Below are 27,370 nucleotides of genomic sequence, written 5' to 3' on the forward strand. Positions count from 1 at the left end.
TAGACATTGAGTAGCTACGAAAGCGATATTTTGATGGCTCAGAAGGATAACAATCGATGACCCGCGAGAAAAGACTTTTTCTTTTTATCTAGAGAGATAACGAATGTGCCAATGTGGAGTTTACGTAAATTCTTTAATATACTCTATTTTACTTCCTTTATGCTTATTACGAGTATCTATCCTATGAAACAGTCACTGTGACGTTTCCAAAGAAATTCTCACTAGAGTTGCCTACGAGAACAGTAAAATCCCCAGGCTCAACCACATATTTCATTTGGCGGTTCCACAGCCCCCAATCCTCAACTGAGAGGTCAATCTTGACCGTCGTTGACTTTCCGGCCTTTACAGTGACCTTCTGGAAGCCCTTGAGCCGGTATCGTGGCACATCTACCGAAGCAATCATGTCCTTGACGTAAAGCTGCACCACCTCTGCTCCATCACGTTGTGACTTGTTTGTCACTTTCACAGAAACGGTCACAGTATCGGAAGCGGACACTTGAGATTTGGAAACTGAAATGTCGGAGAATTCGAACTGGCTGTATGACAGGCCGTATCCGAATTCATAGAGCGCGGTGGGGTTCTCGAATACGTAAGTGCTGCCAAAGACAAGGGTTCCATTTTCATAGATGTGGCCGGGATTGGGGGAGCCTCTGGCGGAGTTTTGGTAGTCGTAGTAGATGGGAAGAGTTCCAACATCGTAGGGGAAGCTCACGGAGAGCTTGCCTGAAGGGTTGACGTTGCCATACAAAACATCTGCGAGAGCATATCCACCCTGCTCGGACTGGTAAAACTGCTGTACAAGAGCAGATGCTTCCTCTGAGATCCACGGCTCGGTGATGGGCTTTCCGGAGCTGTAGACAACGACGGTGGGCTTTCCAGTCTCGATGATGGCTTTGACCAAGCGAGGCATGGCACCAACGAGGTGGAAGTCGCTGATATCAATGTGCTCGCCAGTAGTTGCGTTATAGCCTGACCAGAGCTCGTTTTGGTCCCGCGACCATGTCCCAACGACGACGACAGCAACGTCCGAGTCTTTGGCGGCGGCAATAGCTTCGTCGAAGCCAGATTCATCGTTGGACCAGCGCTCGCAGCCTTGGGCATAGGTAACCTTGCCGGTGCTGACAGATTTGATACCATCAAGGGGGGTAACGCCTCGGGTCATTGCTGTGTGAATCACATAATCTCCGTACTACAGGTATACTTGGATTAGAACAGTGCTTTGACAAAGAGACGAATGTTGAAGATATTTCCTCACATTAACATAGCCGTGAGCCATGGGACCAATAACCGCAATATTAGCGTTCTTCTTCAGGGGCAGAACGTTTTCGTGATTTTCAAGAAGCACAATGCTCTCTGAATCAAGCTGGCGAGCAATCTTCTTGTGCGCCGGAGTGTTGATATACTTGAAGATGTCGTCGTCAGCAACGCCAGTATAGGGCTTCTCAAAAAGGCCCAGTTTGAACTTTGCCCGAAGCACGCGGGATACAGCGGTATCCAAGACACTTTCGCTCAGCTTGCCTGATTCAACAAGGGCTGGGATTGACTGGTAGCTGTAATATCCACCACCCATTTCGACATCGTTGCCAGCAGGCAGAGCCTAAGACGAGTCAACTCTCTTCCGTTACTAAGATCAGACGAATCTTCTATGGCCTACCTCAAGAGTAATGCAATCGTTGTCTTGGGCTCCGCAGACATAAAAGGCATTAGAAAGGCGAGCAGTGCCACCCGCATCAGACGTTACGAAATACTCATAGCCCCATTCACCGCGAAGGATATCGGTAAGCACCGCCGAGTTTGCAACCATGGGGACGCCATCGTAGGAATTATAGGACGACATGATTGAGGTAGCACCGCTGTCAATGATGGCTCTCTTAAACGACGGAAGATAGAGTGAGCGTAGTTCGCGTTCGCCTCCGTGCACTGGGGAAGTATTGATTCCCTGCTCGGGTGAAGCAAAAGCAGCCTATCAAAGAAAAAAATTGGAAAATGAAAATCATCAGCAAGATCTTCAAGCCAAGTGAAGTGGATTTTGACGTACAAAATGCTTGACAGTCGCCGAGACACCTTTTTCTTGGAGTCCCTTGGCAAAGCTGTAAGCCATTTCTCCCGCCCTTTTAGGAATTGTTAGTGTACGGTTAACATGCAATGTGGCGAACTTGGGACAAGAGGCACAAGAGCGTACAAGTACGAATCCTCGCTAAAACATTCTTCTACGCGGCCGTATCTCAATTCTCGTGCAAGATCAGCCAGCGGTGCGAAAAGCTGGTTAACTCCAAGGGCTAGACTTTCCGTTGCAATGGCGTTTGCCATTGTCTCTACCAGGCTGGGATTGAACGAGCATCCTATGCCAATGGGAGAGTTGAAAATCGTGGCATTCAGGCCCAAGAATCCGTGGAGACCTTCGCTCTGAACAAACGTCGGAATGCCTGGACGGTGTTAGTCGGCGAGCAGATCAAACAAGTGCCGTCATTATCAAATTCTGACCCAATTCAGTTTCCTTGAGCAAGTACTCTTGCGCCAACTGAGCAGCCTTCTTGACCGTCGTCATGTTGGTATAGTAGCCCGTCCAGACCGAGTTGGCTCGGTACTCCATGTTCCACACAAGACCCGATTTGTTGAATGTACCATACGTGAGGTCGAGGTAGTTGGACATGTCGCCCTGAATCAATTGGGCCATTTTTTCCTGTACGGACATGCGTTTCAGCAGGTCAGACACTCTATCATCGATAGAAGCGTGAGGGTTCTTGTACAACGGCTGGCTTGAGGTGGCCTGGCTGGCCGCCGCCAGCATCGCCGGACAGAGACATGCTAAGAGCTTCATTTGTCCAACTGAGAGGCCAAAAAAGGCTACCAGTGAGAGACTCAAACAGCATTCGTTAAGAGAGGTTTCAGCTATTTATCATCTTTTCTCCGCGGTTAATTAATAGCGACCTAAAAACAATCGTGCAGTCAAGCCGTTCGTCTTGCTCCAGCATATGCGCGTTGTCATTTATCCGGAGGGGTTGACCCATTGTCGGATTCCCCGTGATGGAGCCTCTGCAATCATCTTTACTTTGGCCGCTTGGCTTCCAGGGTTATGTGCAGGATTCAACTGATGAGCATTGAAGGTTGTGTCATCGATGAGGCCTTGGAGCTTCGGTCAAAGCTAGTCCGATATCCCGGTGAAGACGCCATGTCTTCAATGGAATACTTGTGAAAATGTTTTGGTAAGTTTTGACAGGTGGAAAAAGAAGTGCCCAGATAGGTTCCTAAAAAATGCTGGCTATGAATGTGCTGTTTAGTATTGGCTCAAGCATTGTTTTTTACCGGCCTCTCCCAAGTTATTGTCCGTAGCTCATTCGTGCGCTTAGAAGCATGGTCCGCATGCTGGCAGAATCTTGCAACTCATGCCGATTATCGTTGGGGGCAAGAGAAAGCCGGGCGGCTCATATTTGTAAATTCGTTACAACTCCTCTCCTGTATTATTGTTGCGCCACGTTTGAAATAGTTCTTTTCGTGGGTTTTGCCTGGCTTTGGTTGCGTTTACGAACAACACTTGGCTGCAAAAGAAATTGTTTGAATCCATGGCATCTTAAGGGCGGCATGTAAGAAAAGAGGACGTGCCGCGTTTATGTAAAGAGCCGATGGGTAAAAGCGATCGAAGCTACAATTATGCGTTGATCTTTTCCCGTCAATCCAGCTGTTCTAGCCTATTCAAGTATTCTCATTGAGATTTATCCTTTAGATTAATTCAACACTTATCTGAGGCTGAGAGCATCCGGAAAAGAAAATGATGAAAATTAGGGTCTAGGCCAATCTTATGGCATTAGAGCGACAGGATGGTATACCCTGGAGGTGGAAGTTGAACGCAGCAATTTCACATCATAATGAGCAGTAAACAAGTTAACCTCGCCTGTAATTGTGCCATGGTGAACTTATTATGCATGTCTCTCCTCTACCTTCTATTATGCGATGGATGAGACGCGGGATAGTAGCTCATCTTTGGTCGGGACTCCGATGAAACTAACAAACAGTAGCACCGTTTAAGGTAATCGGCTAAAAAGACAGTGTGTTCAGAAGATTCTATTCAGTAACTGAGTTCTTTTCACTGATAATCAATTTACTCACCGAATGGAGAAATATGACTATCTACCTAGGTATGGAGCTTGATGCTTGTGTTTCTACACTGAGGCATGGTAGCTGAGGATCCACCTACTTTAGACATCAAGAAAGAAGCCCTCAACACATGTGAAACGGCCTTGTATAAGGTATTGAACCAAGTTTTGATGCAATATCAAAGCTGAGATTCATCTTCCTACATTATTGTAAGCCTTACTACCCCCCGTAAAATCCTGCATGGTCATCGAATCTGGCGACGAGGCGTATTCGGGGAGTTTGATCGGCGGATTTCGGTGCATCGTGGGTTACCTGGTGCCTGTGATTAGTACCTACATGTGCTCCGTATCACTGTTACACCGCTGACTGTTTCGCAAGGGCTGCGGCCAATAGGATTAGTCTGGTATTACACAGAAGGAGCCTAAACAAGTGGCCGCTCTTGGAGGATGAGGATGCAACATCTTTTTTCCATTTCCCTGATTTGATACAAAGGTTTGGTGGCGCCTTAGAGGCCATACTTTATTCTCCTCAAAATCTGACAAGTTGCGTACCGTCATCATCTGATCCCTCTTGATGGCAGATAATGAGCGCATCTCACTTACACTCATCTGCCTATTGTGTGAGAGGAGAGACTGCTGGGCACAGTATTTGACGACATGGACCGGCATTGTCGACACGGCGCCGGCGTGCACTTCGGCGTGAAATGGAGGCTGTCAGACAGAGTACCGTTGAAGTACCTGGTACTCCGCACGTGTCCGACTTTTCAAAGGGCGGGGGAGGGGTATAATGGAGCACATCATGGAGGCTCACTAAATGGCAGCCACAGGCTAAGATACAGTAGAGGCGACCCTTACAATTGTGTACATGTATTAATATTGAGGCATCTACTACGGTGCAACTAACCCGATCGTGCACCAAGGTATAATATTTGAGATATTCTTTTCTTATAGAGCTGTGCTGGATTGTGTTGGGTGCTATCGTGCTATATCCCGTGATAGTCAAAGAAATAAATAGAGCAGACCTGTCTCGTGCATATCGCCAAATATGTAATGGCATCTGGTAATAGATATTGGTACTATCAGTTGCGAATGGAAGTGTCTCAGAGACAGACACACACGCCAAAGATCCCGCCTATTATTAGATCCGCAAGAAATGCCTCTAATGATTACTGCTTGTGCTTGTTTTGCGTCTCTTTTCCATTCCTGCAGGATACAAACAGCTGCGGCTTTCCGTGCCAAACAATCTACTGCTGCTGTAACCCACAAGCCCCCGTATATGCACCATTTCACGCTTCAGGGTTGCGTACAGACTGGATCCCAGCAAACAGGCATTCTTGCAGGAGTGCATCTTACATACATAAATTGCGAAAAAGCCCTGTCTCGCTCGATTCCTTCAAGATCCTTGGCTTGTGTGAGTGAAGCAAACTATTTACACGTCCAGTGGCTTTTCTCTCTCAAAAAGCGAAATACTACCAAGTATCTTGGTTAGCACTTCTGAATTAGAACCAGAGAAAAAGGCGGGTATCTCGGGAGTACGTACCTGCCAAGTCTCTGGTACCCCCGCCGCAATTGGCCCAATCACAGCCCCTCCATAATTCGGAGAACCGCTGCATCTGTCATTGAATTGTCCCGCAGCCAAATTTCCGTCATATTTTGTTCGAGACGTCTTTTCTACTTTTGAATCGTGACTCCCCCCCTCTTTATTCGGCCCTGCTATACTCAATATTCGCGTGTGGCACCTCCCAATTGCCCTCTATTTTCTGTTTTTCTCCCTATTTTCCTCTTCCCTGTCCCTTTCTGTTTCTTATTCTCGCAGATTCTCGGCGGTCGAGTCGCTCGAGGCTTCTCCACAGATTTGCGATCCGCACTCGGCGGGCTGTCGGCGACGTTGGTCGATTTTGGTCTGGCTTGCGAAAACCGCTGTGACGCCCAAAGCCAGTTGTCTCTTCGACTTTGCATCTCGCAGCTGTGTTTACTGGTTTTGTTTTTACTTGGGGCGCTTTTCAGATTCTGTTTGTCGCTCTCTGGCTGTCTTCCATCCTGTAGTGAGTAATGCCAATTTCTTGCTGGCGGATCACCATCGTCTGGCGCTTCAACTGCTGACTCTTTGCCCTCAACAGCAGCAGAGACCATTTCGCATGAGCAAATACTCTGATTCTCCTCTATTCGATTTTTAAAACCCTCCAATAACTTGATTCTCTCACGCCCGCATCGCCCAGCATGCATATCAAAAGCTTGGTCGCCGATACGGAGAAGACGAAGGCCCCGTCCTTCTCGTTCGAGTATTTCCCGCCCAAGACCGCCCAGGGTGTCCAGAATCTTTACGACCGCATGGACCGCATGAACAACTTTGGCCCCAAGTTCATCGACATCACATGGGGAGCCGGTGGCGGTATTGCCGAACTGACCTGCGAGATGGTCGTTCAGGCACAGGCTGTCTACGGCCTGGAGACCTGCATGCATCTTACCTGCACTGACATGGGAATTGACAAAGTCAACGACGCCCTGCAAAAGGCCTACAAGGCCGGATGCACCAACATTCTCGCCCTCCGTGGAGATCCTCCCCGTGACCAGACGACATGGACTGCCTCCGACGGAAACTTCCGCTATGCTCGCGATCTCGTCAAGCATATTCGCGATACATATGGCGACCATTTCGATATCGGCGTTGCTGGCTATCCCGAGGGATGCGATGACAATAAAGACGAGGATTCACTGCTGGATCATCTCAAGGAAAAGGTGGACATGGGTGCTGGTTTCATCGTTACTCAGATGTTCTACGACGCCGACAATTTCCTTCGATGGGTCGGCAGAGTCCGCGAGCGAGGCATCACCGTTCCCATCTTGCCTGGAATCATGCCCATTGCCACCTATGCTAGCTTTCTTCGTCGTGCTAAACACATGCAATGCAGAGTGCCTCCAGAGTGGATGACCTTGCTTGAGCCGGTTAAGAATGACGACGTGGCTGTGCGTGAAATTGGTAAGACGCTGGTTGCCGAGTTGTGCAGGAAACTGCTTGCCGGTGGAATTCACCATCTCCACTTCTATACCATGAACCTTGCCCAGGCAACCCGTATGGTTCTAGATGAGCTTGACTGGACCCCTTCAGCGGAACGTCCTCTGAAGCAGGCCCTCCCCTGGAAGCAGTCCAAGGGCTTTGGTCGGCGCGAAGAGGACGTGCGCCCCATTTTCTGGCGTAACCGCAACAAGTCCTATGTCATCCGCACCCAGGATTGGGATGAGTTCCCCAACGGCCGATGGGGTGACTCCCGCTCGCCCGCTTTCGGAGAGCTTGATGCCTATGGCATTGGTTTGACCGGCACAAACGAGGCCAACCGCAAGAAATGGGGCGAGCCCACTTGCGTCCAGGACATAGCCGATACCTTTGTCCAGTATCTAGAGAAGAAGATTGAGACTCTTCCCTGGAGTGAATCTGCCCTTGCCGCCGAAGCAGATCCCATCAAAGACGACCTTGTGGCTCTCAACAAGCGAGGCATTCTGACCATCAACTCACAGCCCGCCGTTGACGGAGCCAAGTCCAACCACCCGGTTCACGGCTGGGGACCTTCAAACGGCTATGTGTACCAAAAGGCCTACCTGGAGTTGCTCGTTCCACCTTATCTCCTGGACGAGATGATTAGCCGTCTTGATGACTTCCCCAACTTGACTTATTACGCCGTTACCAAAAATGGTGAACTGAGGTCCAATGCGCCCTCAGACGGCCCCAACGCTGTCACTTGGGGTGTTTTCCCAGGCAAGGAGATTGTGCAGCCCACCATTGTGGAATCGATCAGCTTCTTAGCCTGGAGAGACGAGGCTTTCCGACTGGGTGTCGACTGGGCTCACTGCTTCGATGCCAACACCCCCAGCCGAGCGCTTATCGAGGGAATCATGAATGAATGGTACCTCGTTAACATCGGTGAGTTTCATCTAATGAATTCCCCTTCTTTTACATGATTCAACGGACTAATCAAGAGAATGTGTAGTAAACAATGATTTCCGCGAGAATAACACCATCTTCAGTTTCCTCGAAGGTCTCCAAGTCAAGGACGCTTCCGCCCCTGCCAATGGCACGGCCTAAATCCATTTCTTATACACTTCGCTCAGGAAGTGGAAACAAAAAAAGGCCTTGACAAAATTCGAGCTTTTTTTTTGCCGATTTGGGTATCATTAATTACCCCCCTTATTTTTATTTCATTCTCTCAATCTTCATATCTCGGCGCAGATGACCGAAGATAAAAAGCGGCGTTTATTTTGCACAGAAAGGGCGGAGTCGGTGTCTTTTTCAACAAAAAGCATTACACCGAAGGCTCATTTTTTCATGAGACATGGGGATTAACTTTATTATCATTTTTTCCCGGGGCGGTGGGCGCAACGGGAACGGAACGAACATAACATTTAAAAAAGGCATTGGAAAGAGCCCGGTTCTAACGATGGAATTGCATATATTATATCTCAACGATACCCCCGCCTGCGGACAAATTTTTTTTTTTTTTTTTTTTTTTTTTCAATTTCATCGTTATTGCTTTTTTGCGTTTGTTTTCATTACGAGTCACAGAAAAAAAAGAAAATCGATAGAAACATCATGAGGGGGAGAACTTGAAGGAGAGAAGCATTACAGGAGCGCTGTAAAGAAAAAAAAAGGACGTCACGGAGCGAACAGGCAGATCATGGTGTATATGCATACATGTGTACATATATCCTGTCTTCCATCGCTGAAAGTGTGTCAACGAATAGATAACACGGCATTGCATATTACGAGCCGCAAATCATTCCTCTCCCTTGCAACCCCACGTGAAGCTGATTTCATTGGGCCTCGATGTTGTTCGTTGAAGTAAATAATATGCCTGGCTTTTCAACAATTAAGCATTGCTTCATTAAAATGCTGGATATACACGTCCCTTGTATACATTCTGTAGCGCTTCCCTCTCTCTCATCTGATATATACCCGATCTATATATACTGGTTGCCTAAACCTAATTTCACACCATCTTCCACATCATTCAACCCAGCCCTCGCCATCCCCGACATCATAGTCCATGTCGACCTGGCGCCCTTGTATATGCTTCTCAGGTAAGTCTTCGATGACCTCGCCTTCTTCTTCGTCGTCGTTCATTCCGGCCATGGCGTCGCCATCACCAACATCTTCATTCTTCTTGAAGGATCCAACGGGTGGCAAAGGTGTATTGACCCAGGAGAGATCAAGCGTTCCTTCGACTCCGGGTAATTCTTTGCCATGTAAGCTGTAGTAAAACTTTTCGGCTGTTTTGCGATCCTGAAAAGATACGTTTGTGACGGTGGGTGTAGTTTCCACGGATTCAAATTCGCCCAAGTTCTGTATATAATCGAAACATTAGCAAACGAGCTTCTTCAAAAACAGACAAGTACTTTTCCACCAGAATGCACTCCAATTACTTACCAAGAGGAAATGCCGAAGCATTTCATCCTTGTCAGCTGGAGTAAAGTCCACCCCAGTGACAGCCAACTTCCGCGGCCGGTTGTCCAGCGAATACTGTGCATAGGCCGCATGTCTTCCTACTTGCCCCCTGAACGAGCCGCGACCTCTTGGCGCAAAACCTCGCTCACTACCACGTCCACCGCGCCCCATATACCCCCTGCCTCTTGAGCTGTAGCTGCCTCCATCTTCGGCCATGTCAGGGTCAATACCAAGAATCATAGCTTCCTGTTCCAATGCTGCCAACTGCGCACGTAGCATATCGGTTGATGATGACGATCCTGGAGCTTTAGCATCGCCGCCTTTCTCGGCTAGCCTCGCTTTCAGCCTTTCACTCTCCTCCCTGTGTCTTGCCAGAAGGTCCTGCTGCTGCTTCTCCAACTCTTGACGTTGTCGTTCCAACTCTACTCGCTTAGTTTCCCTGTCTTGATGCTGCTTTTGAGCCTCTTCCTGCCTCCGCTGGAACTCTTCCATATCAATTTCAGGCTCAGCTTCTACGGGAGCAGAAGACCCATCACCGTTGATTTTCGATGACCCACCATCGCCATGCTTCGATGATGACTTGCCACCATCATCCTTGTGCCAGAAGACCTTGACAAATCTGTTATCAAAAATGACTTTTGGCGACCGATATGCCGCATTTGCTGACGCCCACTTGTCATATTTCACAATCGCCAAGTGCTTGTATGGCTGCATGGAGACTTCAACAATCTCGCCAAACTGTGAAAAGAAAGTGCGGACCTCATCTTCATTGAAACTCTCTTCAGGGATGTTTTCCACGACAATGGTGCTCTTGGAACGGTCGTGTACCGGGCCCTCTGCTGAGAAAGAGGCTCTGGCACCGCCTTTCTTACCGCCACGGCCGCCACGGCCTCGACCGCGTGGCTTCGTGTCCATCGGAAACTGGTAAGGATTTGCTGCAAGTGCAGGCAAGCCCAGAACAGCATTGTTAGGATCATACTCTTGAAAAGTAAAAAGATAGCGAGTTAGCCGGGTACTCATTGTATTGTAGCTGGTTGGAAATATTGGGACACATACCTTCGATTCCAGATAACATATTGGGGACATAGATGGAAGAGTTGCCATGGTCGTACATGCACTGATTCCCACGAGAACAATATCCTTTGGTATCAAAATCTCGACAGCGTCCTCTCCGCCGCTGTGAACTCCTTCCACCACCTCCATGAGGCATCTGAGCCATGAACTCAGCCATGCCAGGGTAGGGAATACCCATAGCTTGCATCTGCATAATCGCTTCAAGAGCGCTTTTGGGATCAAAATGTGTCATGCCGGGCATTGAGTCCACGGAAACGTAGCTCCCTTGCTGGCCGCCCATCATCGAGTCGTCCATTCTCCCGTGGTTCGAGCCCCGTCGAGGCTGCTTGTGGCCCCTGCCATGCGAAGCCGGCCCATCGTATTCGCCGTCATCGTGGAATCCTCGTTTTCTTGAGCCGGTATGTTGTGGCGCACTGCTTTGTACGCCCTGGGCACTTGGGAGAGGACGAGCTGCGGCGCCAATGGCACTGGTGTTCGGGGGCGGCGGAGCGCCTGGTCGATATGACTTGTACGCGATCGCTTGGAAGACGTCGTCTAGGAAAGCCTTTGGATCTGTAGCTCGCGAGAATCAAGCAGTCAGCACTCCTTCTTCTTTTTAATCCTGCGCCTGGAATACCTTCGGCGCGTCTCTCATGGTGATTCTGACGGACCTTCAGTCAAAAAATCGGGAATCTCAGCCTCGCAAAGCGTCCGCACCGATGCGGCGTCGCCGTCGTGTTTCAGCAGGGCGATGACATAGTCGGCAAGCACGTCGGAATCAGCATCTGACCTGTACAAGAGAAAAGGAGGTTAGCAACCGGGAAAAAAGCCAATGATAGGCTACAGCAAAAGAACCGAGCGAATTCCAGTCTGTAGGCAAACGAACGTGTTCTCAATGCGCTTGACAATCCATGTCTTGAGCTGCGGCGCATCCTCTTCCGGGAACAGCATGGCTGGGGGGGGGAAAAGATTGAAGAGGCGCAAAGTCGTAGTTAGTGTTGCATGGACGATGTCATAAATAAGTAATTGGAACGTTTAGTGCTGGCCGTATATAGTGTAAAGAAGAAAAGAATAAGACCAGGCAGCCAGAGGACCTCTGTTTTCTATGTTGGTCCGAGCGAAGAGAAAAGAAAAGGACGTTGAAAGTTAGAATTTCGAGGCGGCTAAAGTTACGGGGGAGTTGCAAGGCAAGGCTGCGCCTGATGATGGCGGAAGGAAGGTCCCGTTCAGTGGCTTTTAAAGTGGGGACTTGTCAGCTCGGCAGCGCTGGAGCTTTTTGATAGATTGATAGATTGATGCACCATCTGATACAGAGATCGATCTGCGTAGCTTTTGTTTAGCGGGCAATTTACTGATAAACAGGATTGTTTGTTATTGGGTACCTAGGTAGCTGATTGCCAATACAGCATCTACAATTCTCATTGTCATTATCAACATTGCAATTCCATTATAATGGTATTCACCCGCTGTTCATGAAGCTTAACCAGACTTCTAGAAGCTCGCATGGCTCGACTGCAACCTCGATCTACCTTGATTAATTTTAGAGATCGTGTCCCAAAGGATAAGAAATACTCAAGTCCGTAGAAAAAAGAGGACAGCTTCTTAGTTCATCACGAGCACGCATATCAATAACCGATTTGTCTGTTTCTTGAACATTCATAAATTTCATTCAACTCCACCGGTGCACAACTACATGCATGAAAAGCTGCCTAGTGAAGCTTCCCTTGATTATGGCCTCATCCTAGTGATCCACACGTAATCCCTTTTTTTTCTTTAACGGGGTGGTATTTTTTTTCTTTGTCATTCAACCGTAAATCTCCTCATCTACCTCCTTAAATCAGTGAGGCGGCATGCCCCTTGGTATAGAAGTAGTGGACTTCAGTTTTCGCTAGAAGCCGGTTGACACATTGTGCCCATTTTGACACGAATGGTAGTTCTATCAGCAAATAAGGGAGCCGTTTACAGCTTGTCATAGTACTAGAAGAAATATTAGCATCATGCATGAAAGAAAGTGAGTAGAGTGATTTGTAACTTACGTTCTCGACACCGGGAACCTCAACCTTGATACCCTTGCGCTTACGCATCTCAGTAACGATGGTGCCGACCTTGGAGGTGGCATCGAGAGGAGAGCCACCGGGCAGGACCTGCCAGTGAGAGAAGACAGACTGGGGGAAAGCCTGGCCGGAGGTGGCCTGGCGCAGGTCACCGTTGAAGCCGAAGGACTCCAGGACGGGCAGGTAGGCCTTGATGTTGAAGAGAGGAGTACCAGGACGCTGCTCCTCGTTGAAGACGTGACCACGACGACGGGTCAGGACACCGTAGACACCACCCATGGCCTGCTCAGGGACCTGAATCTCGACCAGGTAGACGGGCTCAAGCAGAGCAGGCTCAGCCAGCAGAGCAGAGGCGTACAGGACACGACGAGCAGTGGGGATGATCTGGCCACCACCACGGTGGATAGCATCAGCGTGCAGAGTAACATCAAGGACGTTGAAGCGGATGGAGCGCATGGGCTCCTCAGCAATGGGACCCTCACGGGAAGCCCACTGGAAACCAGAGACGACGGAGTCCTTGATTTCGTTGAGGTACTGGACGGCCTTGGTCTGGTCAACCAGCAAGTTGGCACCAGTGCCATCGGGACCGAAGGTCCAGATCTTACGGGCGTCGGTGACATCCCAGCCGAAATCATCAGCCAGAACACGGGCACGAGCCTTGAAATCATCACGGGGGCTGACCTTGCCAGCCTCAATGGCCAGGGACAGCTCCTCGTCAATGGGCTCGGCAACCATGTACAGACGGTTGTGCTTGTTGGGGGACTTGGACAGAGCGGTGATGCTGGACTTGCCCGTGACAGTCTCACGGTACTGGACGACGGGGTCGGAAATGATGAGGGGAACACCAGCGTGGTCGTTCTCGAGATCGTTCAAGCAAATCTCGAGGTGGAGCTCACCGGCACCGGCAACGACGTGCTCACCAGACTCGGAAGTGTAGGTAAGAACGCAAGGGTCGGACTTGGACAGACGCTTAAGACCTTCAACCAGCTTGGGGAGATCCTGGGCGTTCTTGACCTGGACGGAGCGTCGGACGACGGGGGAGACGGAAAACTTCATGACCTTGAGGTTGTGGGCAGACTCGCTGGTGGTCAGGGTACCAGACTTGAGCAGGAACTGATCGATACCGACCAGACCGACAATGTTACCGGCAGGCATGTCGTCAATGGGCTCGACCTTGCCACCCATCATCAGGACAGTACGCTGGATGGCCTTGACGAAGAGATCGTCCTTCTTGCCGGGGGTGTAGTTGGGGCCCTGGATGCGGACCTTGAGACCGGAGCGGACCTTACCGGAGAAGACACGACCGAAGGCGTAGAATCGGCCCTTGTCAGAGGTGGGAACCATCTTGGAGACGTAAAGCATGAGGGGACCATTGGGGTCACAGTCACGGATACCGATGGCAGCCTCGTCGTCCATGGGACCCTCGTACAGGGTCTCGACACGGTAGCGCTGGGCAGTGACGGGTGAAGGAAGGTGGAGGATCATCATCTCCAGCAGGGAGTCGGCAGCGGGCAGGAAAGTGCGCATGACGGCCTTGAGCAGCTGCTTGCCCTCCTTGGAGCGGTCATCAGGGGTCAGCTTGAGCTGGAGCTTGTCAAGCAGGGTGGCGATCTCGTCGTTCTTGAAGTTCATAACAGCAGAGAAGATCTTGAAGATGGGGTCCAGAATGAACTGGTTGAAAGCACGCTCAAGCTGCTTGCCCTCGTAGGTACCGTTCTTGGTCCACTTCTTGGTGTGGGGGTTGAAGTAGTTGTCACCCCAGAGACGCTCCATCATCTTGCCCTTGTCAACACCAAACTTCTTGGCGTAACGGATGGCGAACTGGCGGACGGTGAAAGCCCAGCCGTGCAGACCGGAACCGAAAGCAATGGTACCCTTCTCGGGGTAGACCTGGAGGTCGCCGAGGGACTTGTCGAGGTAGGTGGAGATGATGACGTTGACGGACTCGATGGTACGAGAGAAGGACTGGTACAGATCCTCCTTGGAGACCTGAAGCTCGAGAAGAGCACGGTCGACCTTGTTGATGATGATGACGGGCTTGATGCGCTCACCAAGGGCCTGTCGCAGCACAGTCTCGGTCTGGACGCAGACACCCTCGACGGTGTCGACGACGACAAGGGCACCATCAGTGACACGGAGAGCAGCAGTGACCTCGGATGAGAAATCAACGTGACCGGGGGAATCGATCAGGTTGATCAGGAAATCACGGCCGTCAGTCTTCTGGCCGACAATGTCCTTGATATCCTCCTCATCCTCGAGCTGACCGTACAGAGAGATGGCAGTGGACTTGATGGTAATACCACGCTCCTGCTCGTCGGCACGAGTATCTGTGGCTCGGGCGTCACCAGCCTTGGCGGTGGAAATGATACCAGCCTTGGCGAGCAGGGAGTCGGTCAGGGTAGACTTGCCGTGATCGACGTGGGCAATGACGGACATGTTACGGACATTGGTGGGCTTGTCCATCAACTGCCGGATCTCGTCAACTGTGAAGCTATCATGGTGAAGGCGTCGGTTAGCAAGATGATTCTAGTAGAAGCTCAATTCCAGATAGGCCACAGAGATAGCTCCCATCTGAGCTAGGCACGGCAATATGAGAGAGAACAGGTGAAAAAGTGTGAAGAAAAATTTTCGGCAGCAGCGGCATAGATGCAAGCACTCGAGGAAGAGAAGCATCGCAGCCCCCCGCCATAGCTATACTAAGGTAAAGCAGAAAAGGATACAAGACTAGGATGGTGAAGCTCAAAGCCGATAAGGTGGAATCACAGAAAAAAACAACTTACTTCACCATCTTGACGGTATTGAGGCTCGGGGCCTGCCTGAAAAAACTATGTGTGGTTTGTTGGTGTAGGAAGAAGAAAACGAAAAAAGGGCAAAGCGGGGTTGAAGAATTTGACCCCGCGCTTTATGCTCAAGTAAGTGGCTAAAGGTGCTGCTAACTGCTGCGTAAGCACAAGGCTCTGTGCTTTTGGCGGACACAGAAAAAAAAATTATGAAGAGGACACAGCGAAGAACGGGTCTCACTGTCTGCTCTATCAGAATTTTTTGATGGGGAAAGAGAGCGAGAGAGGGTGGGCTGGGAGATTTTTATGGCAAGGAGGGGGACGCAGAAAAGGGCCACGAAAATCGGGTGGTGGGCGGAGAGAGCAGGCTTTGGGCTTGGGCGCACGCACAAGGTTTAGGGTGAGGCCATGACTATGACTAGCACGGGCAGCTTTGAGTTGGGCCAGCCGTGGCGGCGCTTTTACTGGACAGCTGTGAATCCACCGGGCAGCGAGGGCCCAATAATTGAGAAAAAAATTACAGGTAGCACGCGCAAAATATCACACAAACAGCAGAGGTACCAGCATGTCGAATTTTTCTTCTTCTTCTGCCATCAAGGGCCATTATAGTGGGGGACCTGCCCTTGAAAGAGGGCCATGCACCGCCAGACGATGGAACGATTGGAGTGTATTAGTGGGCACACTCGCTGCGAGCCAGCCCTGCTAACGCCGAGAGATGGCGCCGGCGTCATTGCTGAGCAGCTGTGACTGGCCAGAACTGCTCGAAGAGGGCTAGGGGCTAGCGGCGGTTTGAGACGAGCTGGAGCCGCTAGTAGGTGCTGGGCAATAAATCGCTTTTGGCCTGCAATTTTCTGTTGGAGCTGCTTTGCAAGTGGAGGGCAAGAAGCCCTCACGGCGATACAACCTAAAGCCCGTCGTTCGATTTGCCATCGCTGGCTGGAAGTGGAAGCTGGGAGGCGGCACGGACCCAATGCTTATCAGCGAGCTGGAGGTATATCCGAGTACCTGTACGCTGTACGAGGGGATGCGATTTGGCCTATGCTTGAAGCTGTTACTGTGGCAATTGCTGGTCAAACAGCTCAAGATTACAGTATCTCCAAGGTAGTGGTGCTATTATTCAGCACAGTTAACGCAGCTATAGAAGCTCCTTGCTGCCATCAATGGAACAGCACAAACAGCATAGAGCAGTACTGCCGGTAACATCTTCACAGCATTGTCATCGTATAATCCCATTAAGCTGCTGCTGCATTCTCTCAATACGACAGAAAAAAAAAAAAAAACTTGCTGCTATTGATCCGCAGCAAAAATTGGAGCTCTCAAGGAGGGGCAACGCAAAGTGGGCTTCTTGCATTTCTTCATGCTCATGCTGTCAGCCGCGCCGAGCTCATTGGCCGCTTGCTCACGCCGCCTAAGCTGCCCTCAAGGTCAAATGTCGCAGTACGTACCGCAAGCACTTTATCCACAGGGCCTTTCTTAGTGGTGCTTCATGCAAGCAGCTTTGTGGTCTCTGTTAGAGCTTCCTGGGCCTAATCTCTCGGCCACACGATTGGCCATTTGACTCACCTCGTTCCATAATGCCCGAAACAGCCACTGGTTAGGTCTTGATATTGCTATATATTGAGTCTTCTCATTCTATCATACCACCACGTCACTCGCCGGTGAAACATAAATTTTTGAAAAAGGTAGAAAAAGCCAAATGCCCCAAAACAGGAAGAAAAGGATGAAAAGAAGACTGGATCGTTACGCCGTACTCCTTCGCTTATAAGTTACTCAGCCCTCGAGTGACTCACACTGACGCCTCTTATGACGACCCCAAAATCCGCGAATATGCATCTTCCACCTCTCCTGCCAACTCCAACAGCGACACGATGACAATTTGATGCGTCAAGTTTGGCAGCCTCTCTCTGTGCAGGCCAATCCATTCCAACGGTGGCGTCGCCTCGCCCATGTCTCGCAGCTGTGGCGTCTCAATGATAGGGGGCTCCAGAGCGAGATACTCATACTTGGACTGTGGCACATTCACCTCGGCCGTAATCTTCTGCTGCTCGCCGCCTTCTCGCTGCCCTTCCTCGGCTTCTGGTACTCCGGTAATCTTGACTGCCGTAAGGGGCAGCTGTCGGCCCCATGTCTCCTCCAGCGACTTGTTGTGCTTTGCCCACATGCCGCGTATGTAGCTGATGCGGGAATAGTTCCATCCGACCTCGACTTTGCCTTCAAAGGCACTCTTGAATAGGTAGTCGATGTGGTTGCTATTTGGCGCCTGCCAAGTCTGCATTGCCGCTTCCACCCGCGGCACCTTGAGGATAGTACCACCTCGTGATCCCGTCGCCCGCTGAACCACATCCTCCACTGTCATTTCGCTGAGTGTCTTGGGCGCTTCAATGTTCCTAACACCTGCCAATCCGATTCGAAGCTGTCCCAGGGTCATCCTTAGTATGCTATGGACTCGTCGTTGCTCGATACTTGCGGCAAACCGCGCGTATGCATTCAGCGCCTCCATCTTGAATACCTGATGGTCGGAGAATGTGTTGGGAAACACTCCAAGATTGAGTGCTCGAAGCGTCACAACCACATCTGTGTCCAGAGAAATTGGGGATTTGGACATGGTATCATCCGTCGGAAGCTTGGGAGCCCTCGTCGCCGCTGAAATCGATTGGCGCGCCGCTGAAGACTTGCGTCTCATAAACTTTTCAATCTCCTTGAGCGACGATTCGAAATTCTCTCGCCTCTCTTGCATTAGCTTTGTAACGGCCTGGTAAAGTGAGACGGCTTGGGCGGCTGAAGTCGCAGTGCCAAATACCTGCACAGCATCACCATCGAAGAATGCCACGAGGCGGTCTCCTTCCCTATCTTTACCCTCTCTCACATTGTACATCAAGAATTCCAAGGACGTGATGTCTGCAATCAAAAAGGCTTGATAATCAAACGCCGCCTTGACACGTAGTTCGTTGAAACCAATAGACGCCTGGATCAGAGGAGTTTCGTTGAGTGCCTTTTCTCGCTTCGGCCAATGGATCGAGGTCCGTAGTTTGAAATGCCGTAGAGCAATGAAACCACTCAATCGACCCGTACAGTCTATGCCAATCTTGTCAAAGCCAAGACATAGATTCTGCTCCCAGTCAGATGTCTTCTTAGACGATACCCAAAACTTGCTAATCTCAAAGACAGATTTGCCTATCGCTTGCCCCATATCAACGCTGACGTCCAGGGCGGCGATGGATATCGTCGCCGTCCACGGGAAAGCTGCCGTGGCCGCCACCTGCTGGTATCTTTGAACCAAGTGGCCTTGTGATGTCTCTGTAGCTAGCTTAGGCACTGGTGTAGTCGTGCTTGCACCTCTCAAGTCTTTGGGATACCAGATTTCTTCAAACAATAAAAAGTCTTGTACCTGCTTGGCGTTGATGGAAATCTTCATGGGGCTTACACTCAGAATAGCTGAAACGCCGCTTGTGCCGCTGACGTGCTTGCTATTCATGAATGAAAGCGTCACAGTGTCAACCTCGAAGCTTGCAGTCGACTCTCTCGAATATACATGCTGTACCGAAGCTTGTGGTTTGTTAAGAACGCCGGATATCGCAAAAAAGTTTCCGTGGTCTTGTGAAGAAACTGTGTTGAGAGTAAAGTACACGCTTTCGAAGCTTGTCGTAGCGGCAACGCGAGCTATAGGCTGGCAGCTTAGGGAGAATTCTTGCCTGCAGATACGCAGGCCCAAGTTCAGCTTGACACGACCCAATACCGCGCTAGGGTCTGCAGTAAGAATATTATCCTCATCTGCAGACTTCTCTGGTTTCAGCTTTGGCGGCTCCGGTTCTGAGGCCGGTTCACTCTCGGTATCGCCACTCACTACCTCCTTCACACTAGCCACAATATCCATAATGAGCGGGACGACTGATGGGTAAAGAATGTTGCTTGAAGCATCAATCTTGACTTCACCCGATAGTGCAGGATCATTTCGGCCATTGTCTCGATATTCAGCTTTCCAGGCAAGTCCAGGGCTTCGCAAAACTGCGCCGCTTCCTGAGTCATCTGTTGTGAACTGGCCATATTTTCCTGCCAGGGACGGGCGGCGGCCGCTTCGTGAAAGCCGCGCAGCATCATGAGCAGACTTTGCGCTTGAGACGTAAACAACCGCGCCCGCAAAATCGGCATCCATGAGCAGGCTCTCAAGTCGTTTGTTGCCAAAGGCGCTTCGTGAAGGCTTGGGCTTGGGTGCGCTTTCAGGTTTCTTATTACTTTGCGCTGCCTCGTTATTCCATTGTATTGATGCCTTCTGCACATTTTTTGCTGATAACGATATTGATTGAACCAAGTTGGCTGCCGGGACGATGAAAGCTGATGTCACTCTGAGATCCAAGGATTCGCCCGAGGCTTGGAATGCCAATCGGCGAGCATCCGCCGTGGAGAAGTAAGCAATGTTGAATATAACTTGGGGAAGAAGCGCCGAGTGCACAGATCTCAAGTTTCTGTCATGGCCAGGTGGTACCGTTTGTAGTTGGAAGTCTTCTATGGTTAGGCGTGCAGATCTCTTGGTCCTCGTACCAAACTCGATTAGCTTGATAGATAGTACTAGATCTTCCTCATTGCTCGCTTGACGTCCGCTATCATCCGCAACGTTCCAAGAAGCACGAATGTTTCGTAGTTCGAACCGATAAACGACTGAACCAAGAATAGAGTCGAGAATGTCCGTATACTCGGGTAAGACCTCATCATCGTTAATAGAAATCCGTGGTTTGGACTGTCTGAGTCTCCTTAGGTATTCTAATTCTCGCGATGTGTCCAGGTCCTTTATCTTTGTCCCTAGATAGCCCAGCACATCAACAGCTGTGGATGTCGACCTTGGCGATAAATTCACGTCAAACTCATCGCTCCTGAAATTGAATGACCATTCATCTTTGCCGTCGTCTCCAGGACTTGAGCTAGCAGATACTGTAAAGCTCGCGCCGAAATTACCACATGACCTCATATTGTCTTCCGTTCCTCTTTGGATGTCAAGTCCAACATGTCTGAGATTCAAGTGTATCTCTGGATATTTGAGAATAGGGCCGTGTACTTCATGACGGTTAGATGCTCGCAAATAAGCTTTATCCATGAAAAAGAGTACGTGCGCCATTGATCCTGCTTCAGACTTCAAAGCCGTCTTAGATGCGATTTGTAATCCTTCCAAAGTAAGATGAACAGCGTATACCATATTCGAGCTGGGTTTCTCGACCTCTTTTGGCTCACTAGTTCCAAAGATATCTTCGATATGTTCTTGGATGGCTTTAGATTGCAGCTGTATCTCTTCGATGGCGGTAGAGATTTGTGGTCGATTTAGCGCTGTGAGGAGATTATATATTGACGATGCGTCCAAACGCATAATTTCAACCGAGCAGAGCACATTCAGTATACTCTCTGCCTTCTGTCCTTGGCTCATAGTAATGCGTCCGTTTGTAGGTGGTATTTGCAAACAAGAGATGGTGCGAGACTCATTCTTGACGTTTATTTGCATCTCGTGAGAGTTTTCTTTGACGTCAAAGTCAAAAATGATTTCTTTGGAAGAGTCTGCCGCACATGCCGCCCGCGCGACGACGCCAGAGATTTGATATGTGAGAGACGGTATCAAGGGAAGCCTGATTTGGTAATCATCTATGAATGTGGCAATATTAATCCTAAAGTTTGACGGGCGATCAGTCGACTCAGCCTGTGATTCTGCCTTTGACAGATCAGGAAGCTGTGTTTTCAAGCGATGAAGCTGAGCAATCTCGTCTCTAAAGAGTAGATCAAGAACTTCCATGAGACCGATAGGGTCTTGCTTCACAGTAAACGTCAGGCCCTGGCTGCTAGCCGTTGCTTTGACTTTGTGTGCTGACACCTCGTCGACTGTTCTTAGTTCATGCGAAACGCATAGACTCGGTCTTCGAAACTGAGAAACGCCCAGATGATGCGAATGGCTATGCAGCATGGAAGTGACAGCATCACAATTTATCATCAAGCTTGTGAGAGTTGCGCCATCACTCGTATCAAATGTGAGTAAGGAAGCTTTAAGCCCGTCACCCAGGGTCTTTGCGCTTAGATTCACCGTCTCAAGTTCGATAGATCCCTTGATGAGCTCAAGAGCAAGATGATAAGCTGTTGATGGCTTTTTCGTCGGCTTGATGGCCTCCAGAACCGGCTTCTGAAAGTGAGTAGGGGCCTGGCTCTGGCCTCTGTGGTATAGCCGCAAGACATCATCGGCAAGAACACAAAGTTCCCAGTTCAAGTTGAGCAATGCATCGCCACAGCATATATTCAAAACAGTCACCGGTATTGTCCCCAAGACGGCGGTTGTGGGATCCCCCAATTTTCTTTCAACTCTTGCACTGAGATCGACAAATCCAACTCTGTTTTGCTTTGGGCCTGGATCTAGGATGAGGCAAACGCTGCCGAGCTTACAAGCACCTAGGAGGGGGTATACTTCTTCGTCGTCTTGGTCATCGGCTCCTATATCGCCAAAGATCTTCTTCAGGAGGAGAGTGTGTGAAACGTTTTCCAAATCCCAGTTTCTCCACTTCTCAAAGGAGCTCACCACGCGTTGAACTGCGTCAGGTGGAAGAGTGGGCGACTCCCCCCAGCACTCTTGGATCAAATGTGACTTCTCAAAATCGTTTTTCGTATCCCAGATTTGGCGAAGTCGTATGATCATTTTCCAAGAATCTACTGTTCTCAAATGTTGATTTGCAGATCTGAGAACAGCCGAAGGCCGTATGAGGAATGAAGGATCATTTGTTGCCTCTCCCAGCTGCAGCAGGCGTAGCACAAAGTATTTGACATGCGTAGAATGACGCTGGTTGACCTCTGTCAAGAGTCGCTCCAGCTCGGTAGCAACATTGCCGGTGCGGTGGATCAAAGAGGCCAAATACTCGATCTTGCCTGACGCGGTTCTTCCCTCGATTGAGCCAATATCGGCATCAAAATATGTGATTTCTTTGGCTCCTAGAGAGACCCTCACTCCGTCGATTGTAACTACTACGGCTGCTTGTGGCTTCTGGACAGACGAAAGACGCTCTGAGGCTGACATTTCAATGGAGCCTAGACGTAAGTCCAGAGAAGTTCTCGAGTCGGTAATGCCTTTTTCCTTCGTAGTTCGCGTTACAACAGAGACCTTGGAAATTGTTAGGTCATATTGATCTAGCTCTTCTTCGGATGGATCTGGCGAATCGAGTGTCGACGAATTGAGAAATCGTAGGTTGATCCTAGGTAATTTGACCATAAAGTCAAGCATCTCTCCTTCAATTGGCGCTTCTTTTCGGGCTTTGAAGATGTCCGTAATAGTACCAGACTGGAGAGAGTCTAGCACATCTTCAGGGTCTGTCGGTTGCAAGGCCGCCATCAAGATAGTTACATGGCGGATAGCTTCAGGAGTGATAAATGCGCTTATTCCTGAGGGAAATTCAATGATAGTACTCGACTGAGCGTGATCTTCACTAAGATCAATAGGGGGGATATCATTTAAATCCAGCTTCAGTCGATTAAAAAACTCAAACTCTTCATCATCAATTGGTGGGAAAGTGGCATCTCTAGTATCGGGCCTGACTCCCTCCAAGGGAAAGTTTGGGTTGAAATATTGGCTAGAAAAGGCAATTTGAGATTGCTCACCGTTTTCTTTTGCTGAAAAATCGCCCACAGCGCTGTAGAAAGAAGGCCGCCTGCCGGGAGAAGCAGCCTCCCTCCTGTCCATCTCAGAGCGAGAGCCCATCATAGCGGCAGACCTGATCGACAAGCTTTCTCCAAATTGTGGCGTCCTTTGTATATCGCGGCGGCTACTGCGGAATCCGATACTGCCGTCGCTCGAAGAGCTAGCAAAGGAGAGAAATGACCTTTGGCGGGTAACTCTGCGCGAGCGTGTGCTCACTGAGGCCTTATCGTACTCAATATCGGCGAGAGGAGGAGGAGGAGGGGGCATGCATTGCGCAGGAGGGTCGACTTGTTCGGGAACTAAATCCCCGCCTGTGCCAGGGAGGAGAAGAAACGGCGTTCTGTCTGTTCGTTGATCCTCACGATAGATTAAGTCTTGCTGGATTTTTCGTTCTTCGGAGAAATGAAATTTCCTTCCAATGGAGGCAAGCCGAATATCTGTTTTGAGGTATGCCTGAGTTTCAACCGGATGCTGCGGGCGTGACTTGTGTCTCGCCGCTGAGTCCGCATTTATGCATGATAGCTGAAGGTTTGGTATGAGTACGTTGGCTCGCTTTGAATAGTGCGAGCGAGCCCAATCATTGCTATTGACATCGATAGCATCGGTAGAGAAGCAGAAAACGCTTTCTTCTACATGTATCCAGAGGCGAATCGACTGGACAGCAAGTCGGACAAACGTGACGTCGTAAAATATTAACGAGGAATACGGCACCACGGCGTTTTCCACGTCATCAAACGTAAACCCAAATGCTGGTCCTGCTTTAGTCAAAGCGGCTACAAAGTCAGTTGTGCACTCTCCGGCGACTGCACCAACAGCGACATCCCAGTTACAAAGGTATGTTGGCTCTGATGGAGGCAGGCCGAACGTTCGGTGGCCAAATACTCGAACGCCATCGACAAATAGTTGCGTATCAGCAGTTGATACACTGGGAGAATCCAGATTGCTCTCTGAGCTGCCCAAAGACAGCGATAATGGACTTAGATCAAGTTCCATATCCATATAGTAATTTGTAAAACGCAAGTCCAGGGATAAAGAGGCCAATTCACCCTGAAGATAGCACTTTGAGGAGTAAATATTAGTAGGAATCAAGAGGCGAGGGTCGTCCAGTTTGATGGCCAAGATTACGTCAAGGTCATTGGATTTCTTGGTAGGGGGGCGAAGAGCCGGCTCAGCATCTGGATTCTGCGCCTTCGCTTGTATTTGCTCCTGATATTCCTCTTGAGTTCTGAAATGTACAAATTCGCCGAAATAGTTGTCTTTGAGTAGCATAAAGTACCGAACAACAAAGCCGTAGAGGTAAACGGAAGGTGATTGGGCATGGATATTTAAGTCGAGAGTATCTATGTTAGCAGGAGAGGTAGTTGCATTGTATTGATAATTTCCAGCGACTGCCAAGCCTTCAATATGTCCCAGTTCTTTGGATTTCAGAAACGTCGCCTGCGTATTTGACTCGGAAGCATGCAGTGCCAAGTCAAGAGTTTCAGTTCGTATATCAAAAGGAATACTGTTCTTGCTTGGTCGGAAAGTGTCAAGAGGTATGCAGGTTTCGGCTTTCAATTCCGGGCTAGAGAGTATAAGAAACGTGTTTTCATCCATGTCAGTTGGTTTATCGATGATATTCTCGTCGTTGACGTTGAGATAGATTTTCACATTCCGCAAATTGAGATGGAGATGGTATAAAAAGGGCGTGAACACAAGATACTCGGCAGGGGGGCCTGCTGCCCAGTCATCCACCAAGTCAACGATCAAGAAGATATGATCCCTCAGGAGAAACAAGTCCATTCCATCGCATGCTATGTTGAAATTCCAATTGCGCAGCGTATTCCATGAGAGCGGGTTTGAAAGATCGCAGGAAATCTGCTGAGGGCCAGATCGCCAGAGTACATCATGGTTGATGCTGCTTCGTAGCTCAGTGCTCGGCATCTGAACCGCTAGCTTGTTTTTATAGCCACTTGGACTGGCCACCATGTCCATATAATATCTGATGGTCGAGTTTTGAGGAAGCTTGAACTCAAGCCAACCGGACTGGCGAAGCTGGACCGCTTCGCTCTTTGAATTTTTCTTACCCCTAGCCCGATGCTTGCGTGCATTGCGAGTAGTCGTGGATTCTTGCTTGATTAGTGGCGGCTCTTTACCACGCCAACGCCAGTTTTTAGACTCCTCCCTTATGGGAATGCGAAGCGTAACTGTGTCGTCTAGTTCTACTAGCAAGTCAAAAAGTGTAGGCACTCTCCATGCTCCAACGGGAAGCGGTCCAGTGGCGGTGCCATCCTTGGAGAGCGAAGGCACAAAAACACGTTGTAAATCAGCCCTTTGCCGATCGGCCCATGGCCCGTAGTTCATAGTCCCTCCCTTCACCGATAATTGTACTCCCCAAGCTGGTGGCTCTGACCCATTGATATTCAAAGATGGGTTCATTTGTCTCTGGCGATGAGCATCTTCGGTTACTTTGCTGACGGCATCCCAATATACAGTCAAATGGCAGGCCGGGCTATCGAGAACGGTTGAGACTGCAGCATACTCAACAGACGACCAGCGAGTTTTATCATCTATATCCTGATCATCGAGATACCGTGACAAGCCTTGCCATTGGACAGCTCCAGGAACTTGGACTGGCACAGCACCCCCTCCAGCCCGAGCGTCACTTGAAAACGACTCCACAGATCTTCGCCAATAAGGTACCAGATTTCGCAAGGAGCTCAGTGCCTTGCGTCTATGTTGGCGGAAGTATGACTTCCTCGGAGCTTGCTGTGAATCTTGGGGAACGTTCTCTCGCTCCCTTGTGGCTCGTGTGGCCTGGTCCTCCTTATAGTCCGGGTTATCCAGCATTTCCACCACAGGATGCTCCAGTTCGATCTTGAATGTCTGTCTGTATTGATCCACAGTCTTTGTCTCTAAAGCATCGACGTCTCCAGAAAGGGAATCGGCTTTCACGATGAGGATTGCTTTGGTGTTGTCATTTCCAAACACTGCTGCAGCTTTCTGGCATTCGATCTGGATGGGAAATAGTTTGAGGATGAAAGGCAGCTCTGAAATGTCATTGTCTGCAGCCTCATCGCTGCTCTTGCTTTTGTAGCCAGTGCTAGGTCGACTCCCTATCTCAGGCTTCCCGTTTCCATTCAATGCTCTATTGCTCTTTTCGTGGGGGGTATAGTCTCGGTCTCGGTCGGATGAATCTTCCTGGTTCGTCTTCCGTGATCGTAGCCCTGTGTCTCCCTTCTCATCCGGTCCCCCAACGCTCGAGCTTGAGCCTGATGAAGTTGGATCGATGATACCGGCAAGGACAGAATCATATGCTGGACTGCGGTTGTAGACAAACCACTCCAAACCAACAAGATTCAGGTTTATCCGACATGGCAACGCCGCATTTTTCTGTCTTTCCGATTCCAAGGCCTCCCCTTCCCCAGCCGACGCGAATATGTCTGCCTGTCTGACTCGGCGCAGCCAGTATCTCCAGGTAATGTCTCCATGTTGAATACAGAAGGTTTCGTTCGCGCCGTGGTATCGCAGGCCCGTAAAAAAAACTCGACCCGCCAAAAGCGATACTTGAAGCGCTTTTATGTCGAGATATATGTGGTATTGATGCCATGTCCAAGTCCGAATCACATACGACACAACAGAGCCAAACAGTCGGTTAAAGTAGAGCAGGAAGAATATGGCGAGGATTGCGGAAACGATTAGAAAGATTAGAAACTCAAAGTTGAAACCCGGCGTCACCTGGGGTTGTGTATCTGCGTCGGTTACGCTCAGCAGCCGATCCATCTCGACGAGAGCTTCGCGATCGAGCTTCCCCACGCCCAGCAGAGACCCAATATCATTGTTCGTAGCCGCAGCTCTCTGATTGACGGGGGTTATCGTTGGAGGGGCCGGTCGATCCTCCTCTGCATGTCTCTGAAGCCGCGGCGTCTAGAAGGCGAAGGTGTGCGAGCAGATGTTGGTGTTGGATGAAGAGACGAATAGAAGCACTTCCACAGCTGGGGGCTTCGGGATTGACGTCCACCCCCTAGGAGCGCTAGAGCTATCCGCTAAATTACCATTTTCAGCAGCCTCCATTCGCCACGATCCGCTAGCTCCAGTGGAGCTTTATGCAGCAGCAAGGCATGCTTTGTACATCATCTGAAAGTATTTCCGCGCCGAGCGCGGGTGAGCGGGTACCTCCCCCGGGGTCCAAGCTCCGGCCGCGAATCCCTTTGGGAGCCAAGGAGCACCAGACCTCAGCAACCTCCTGCTACTAGATAGATCTGATCTTGTGAGCTTCGTCATACTTTTACCTCTTTTTTTCCTCCATCGTTGTTTTG

At 49.8% G+C, this 27,370-nt stretch overlaps 5 protein-coding genes across 5 annotated transcripts; 1 reads left to right on the plus strand and 4 right to left on the minus strand.

The window, feature by feature from the left end:
- Positions 1-181: 181 nt before the first annotated feature.
- On the minus strand, positions 182-2,791 carry TGAM01_v207478 (beta-glucosidase; the record flags this gene model as incomplete). The annotated part of the gene is made up of 6 exons (XM_018805512.1): positions 182-1,189; positions 1,256-1,597; positions 1,655-1,963; positions 2,039-2,111; positions 2,183-2,426; positions 2,485-2,791. The coding sequence occupies 6 exons, from the start codon at positions 2,789-2,791 to the stop codon at positions 182-184; spliced, it is 2,283 nt and encodes a 760-aa protein (XP_018661172.1).
- A 3,523-nt stretch (positions 2,792-6,314) lies between these two features.
- Positions 6,315-8,175, plus strand: TGAM01_v207479 (methylenetetrahydrofolate reductase (NADPH); the record flags this gene model as incomplete). The annotated part of the gene is made up of 2 exons (XM_018805513.1): positions 6,315-8,013; positions 8,081-8,175. 2 exons carry the CDS (start codon positions 6,315-6,317, stop codon positions 8,173-8,175), a joined length of 1,794 nt encoding a protein of 597 aa, XP_018661173.1.
- Positions 8,176-9,093: 918 nt separating this feature from the next.
- TGAM01_v207480 (hypothetical protein) lies at positions 9,094-11,535 on the minus strand (the record flags this gene model as incomplete). The annotated part of the gene is made up of 5 exons (XM_018805514.1): positions 9,094-9,429; positions 9,514-10,511; positions 10,588-11,157; positions 11,256-11,374; positions 11,471-11,535. 5 exons carry the CDS (start codon positions 11,533-11,535, stop codon positions 9,094-9,096), a joined length of 2,088 nt encoding a protein of 695 aa, XP_018661174.1.
- A 1,008-nt stretch (positions 11,536-12,543) lies between these two features.
- Positions 12,544-15,426, minus strand: TGAM01_v207481 (elongation factor 2; the record flags this gene model as incomplete). The annotated part of the gene is made up of 3 exons (XM_018805515.1): positions 12,544-12,561; positions 12,621-15,129; positions 15,419-15,426. 3 exons carry the CDS (start codon positions 15,424-15,426, stop codon positions 12,544-12,546), a joined length of 2,535 nt encoding a protein of 844 aa, XP_018661175.1.
- A 1,793-nt stretch (positions 15,427-17,219) lies between these two features.
- On the minus strand, positions 17,220-27,109 carry TGAM01_v207482 (hypothetical protein; the record flags this gene model as incomplete). Its single annotated transcript, XM_018805516.2, has 2 exons — positions 17,220-26,978; positions 27,107-27,109. 2 exons carry the CDS (start codon positions 27,107-27,109, stop codon positions 17,220-17,222), a joined length of 9,762 nt encoding a protein of 3,253 aa, XP_018661176.1.
- Positions 27,110-27,370: the final 261 nt, after the last annotated feature.

This window comes from Trichoderma gamsii, assembly GCF_001481775.2.
Source record: "Trichoderma gamsii strain T6085 chromosome Unknown Scaffold_28.2, whole genome shotgun sequence".
NCBI lineage: Eukaryota > Fungi > Ascomycota > Sordariomycetes > Hypocreales > Hypocreaceae > Trichoderma > Trichoderma gamsii.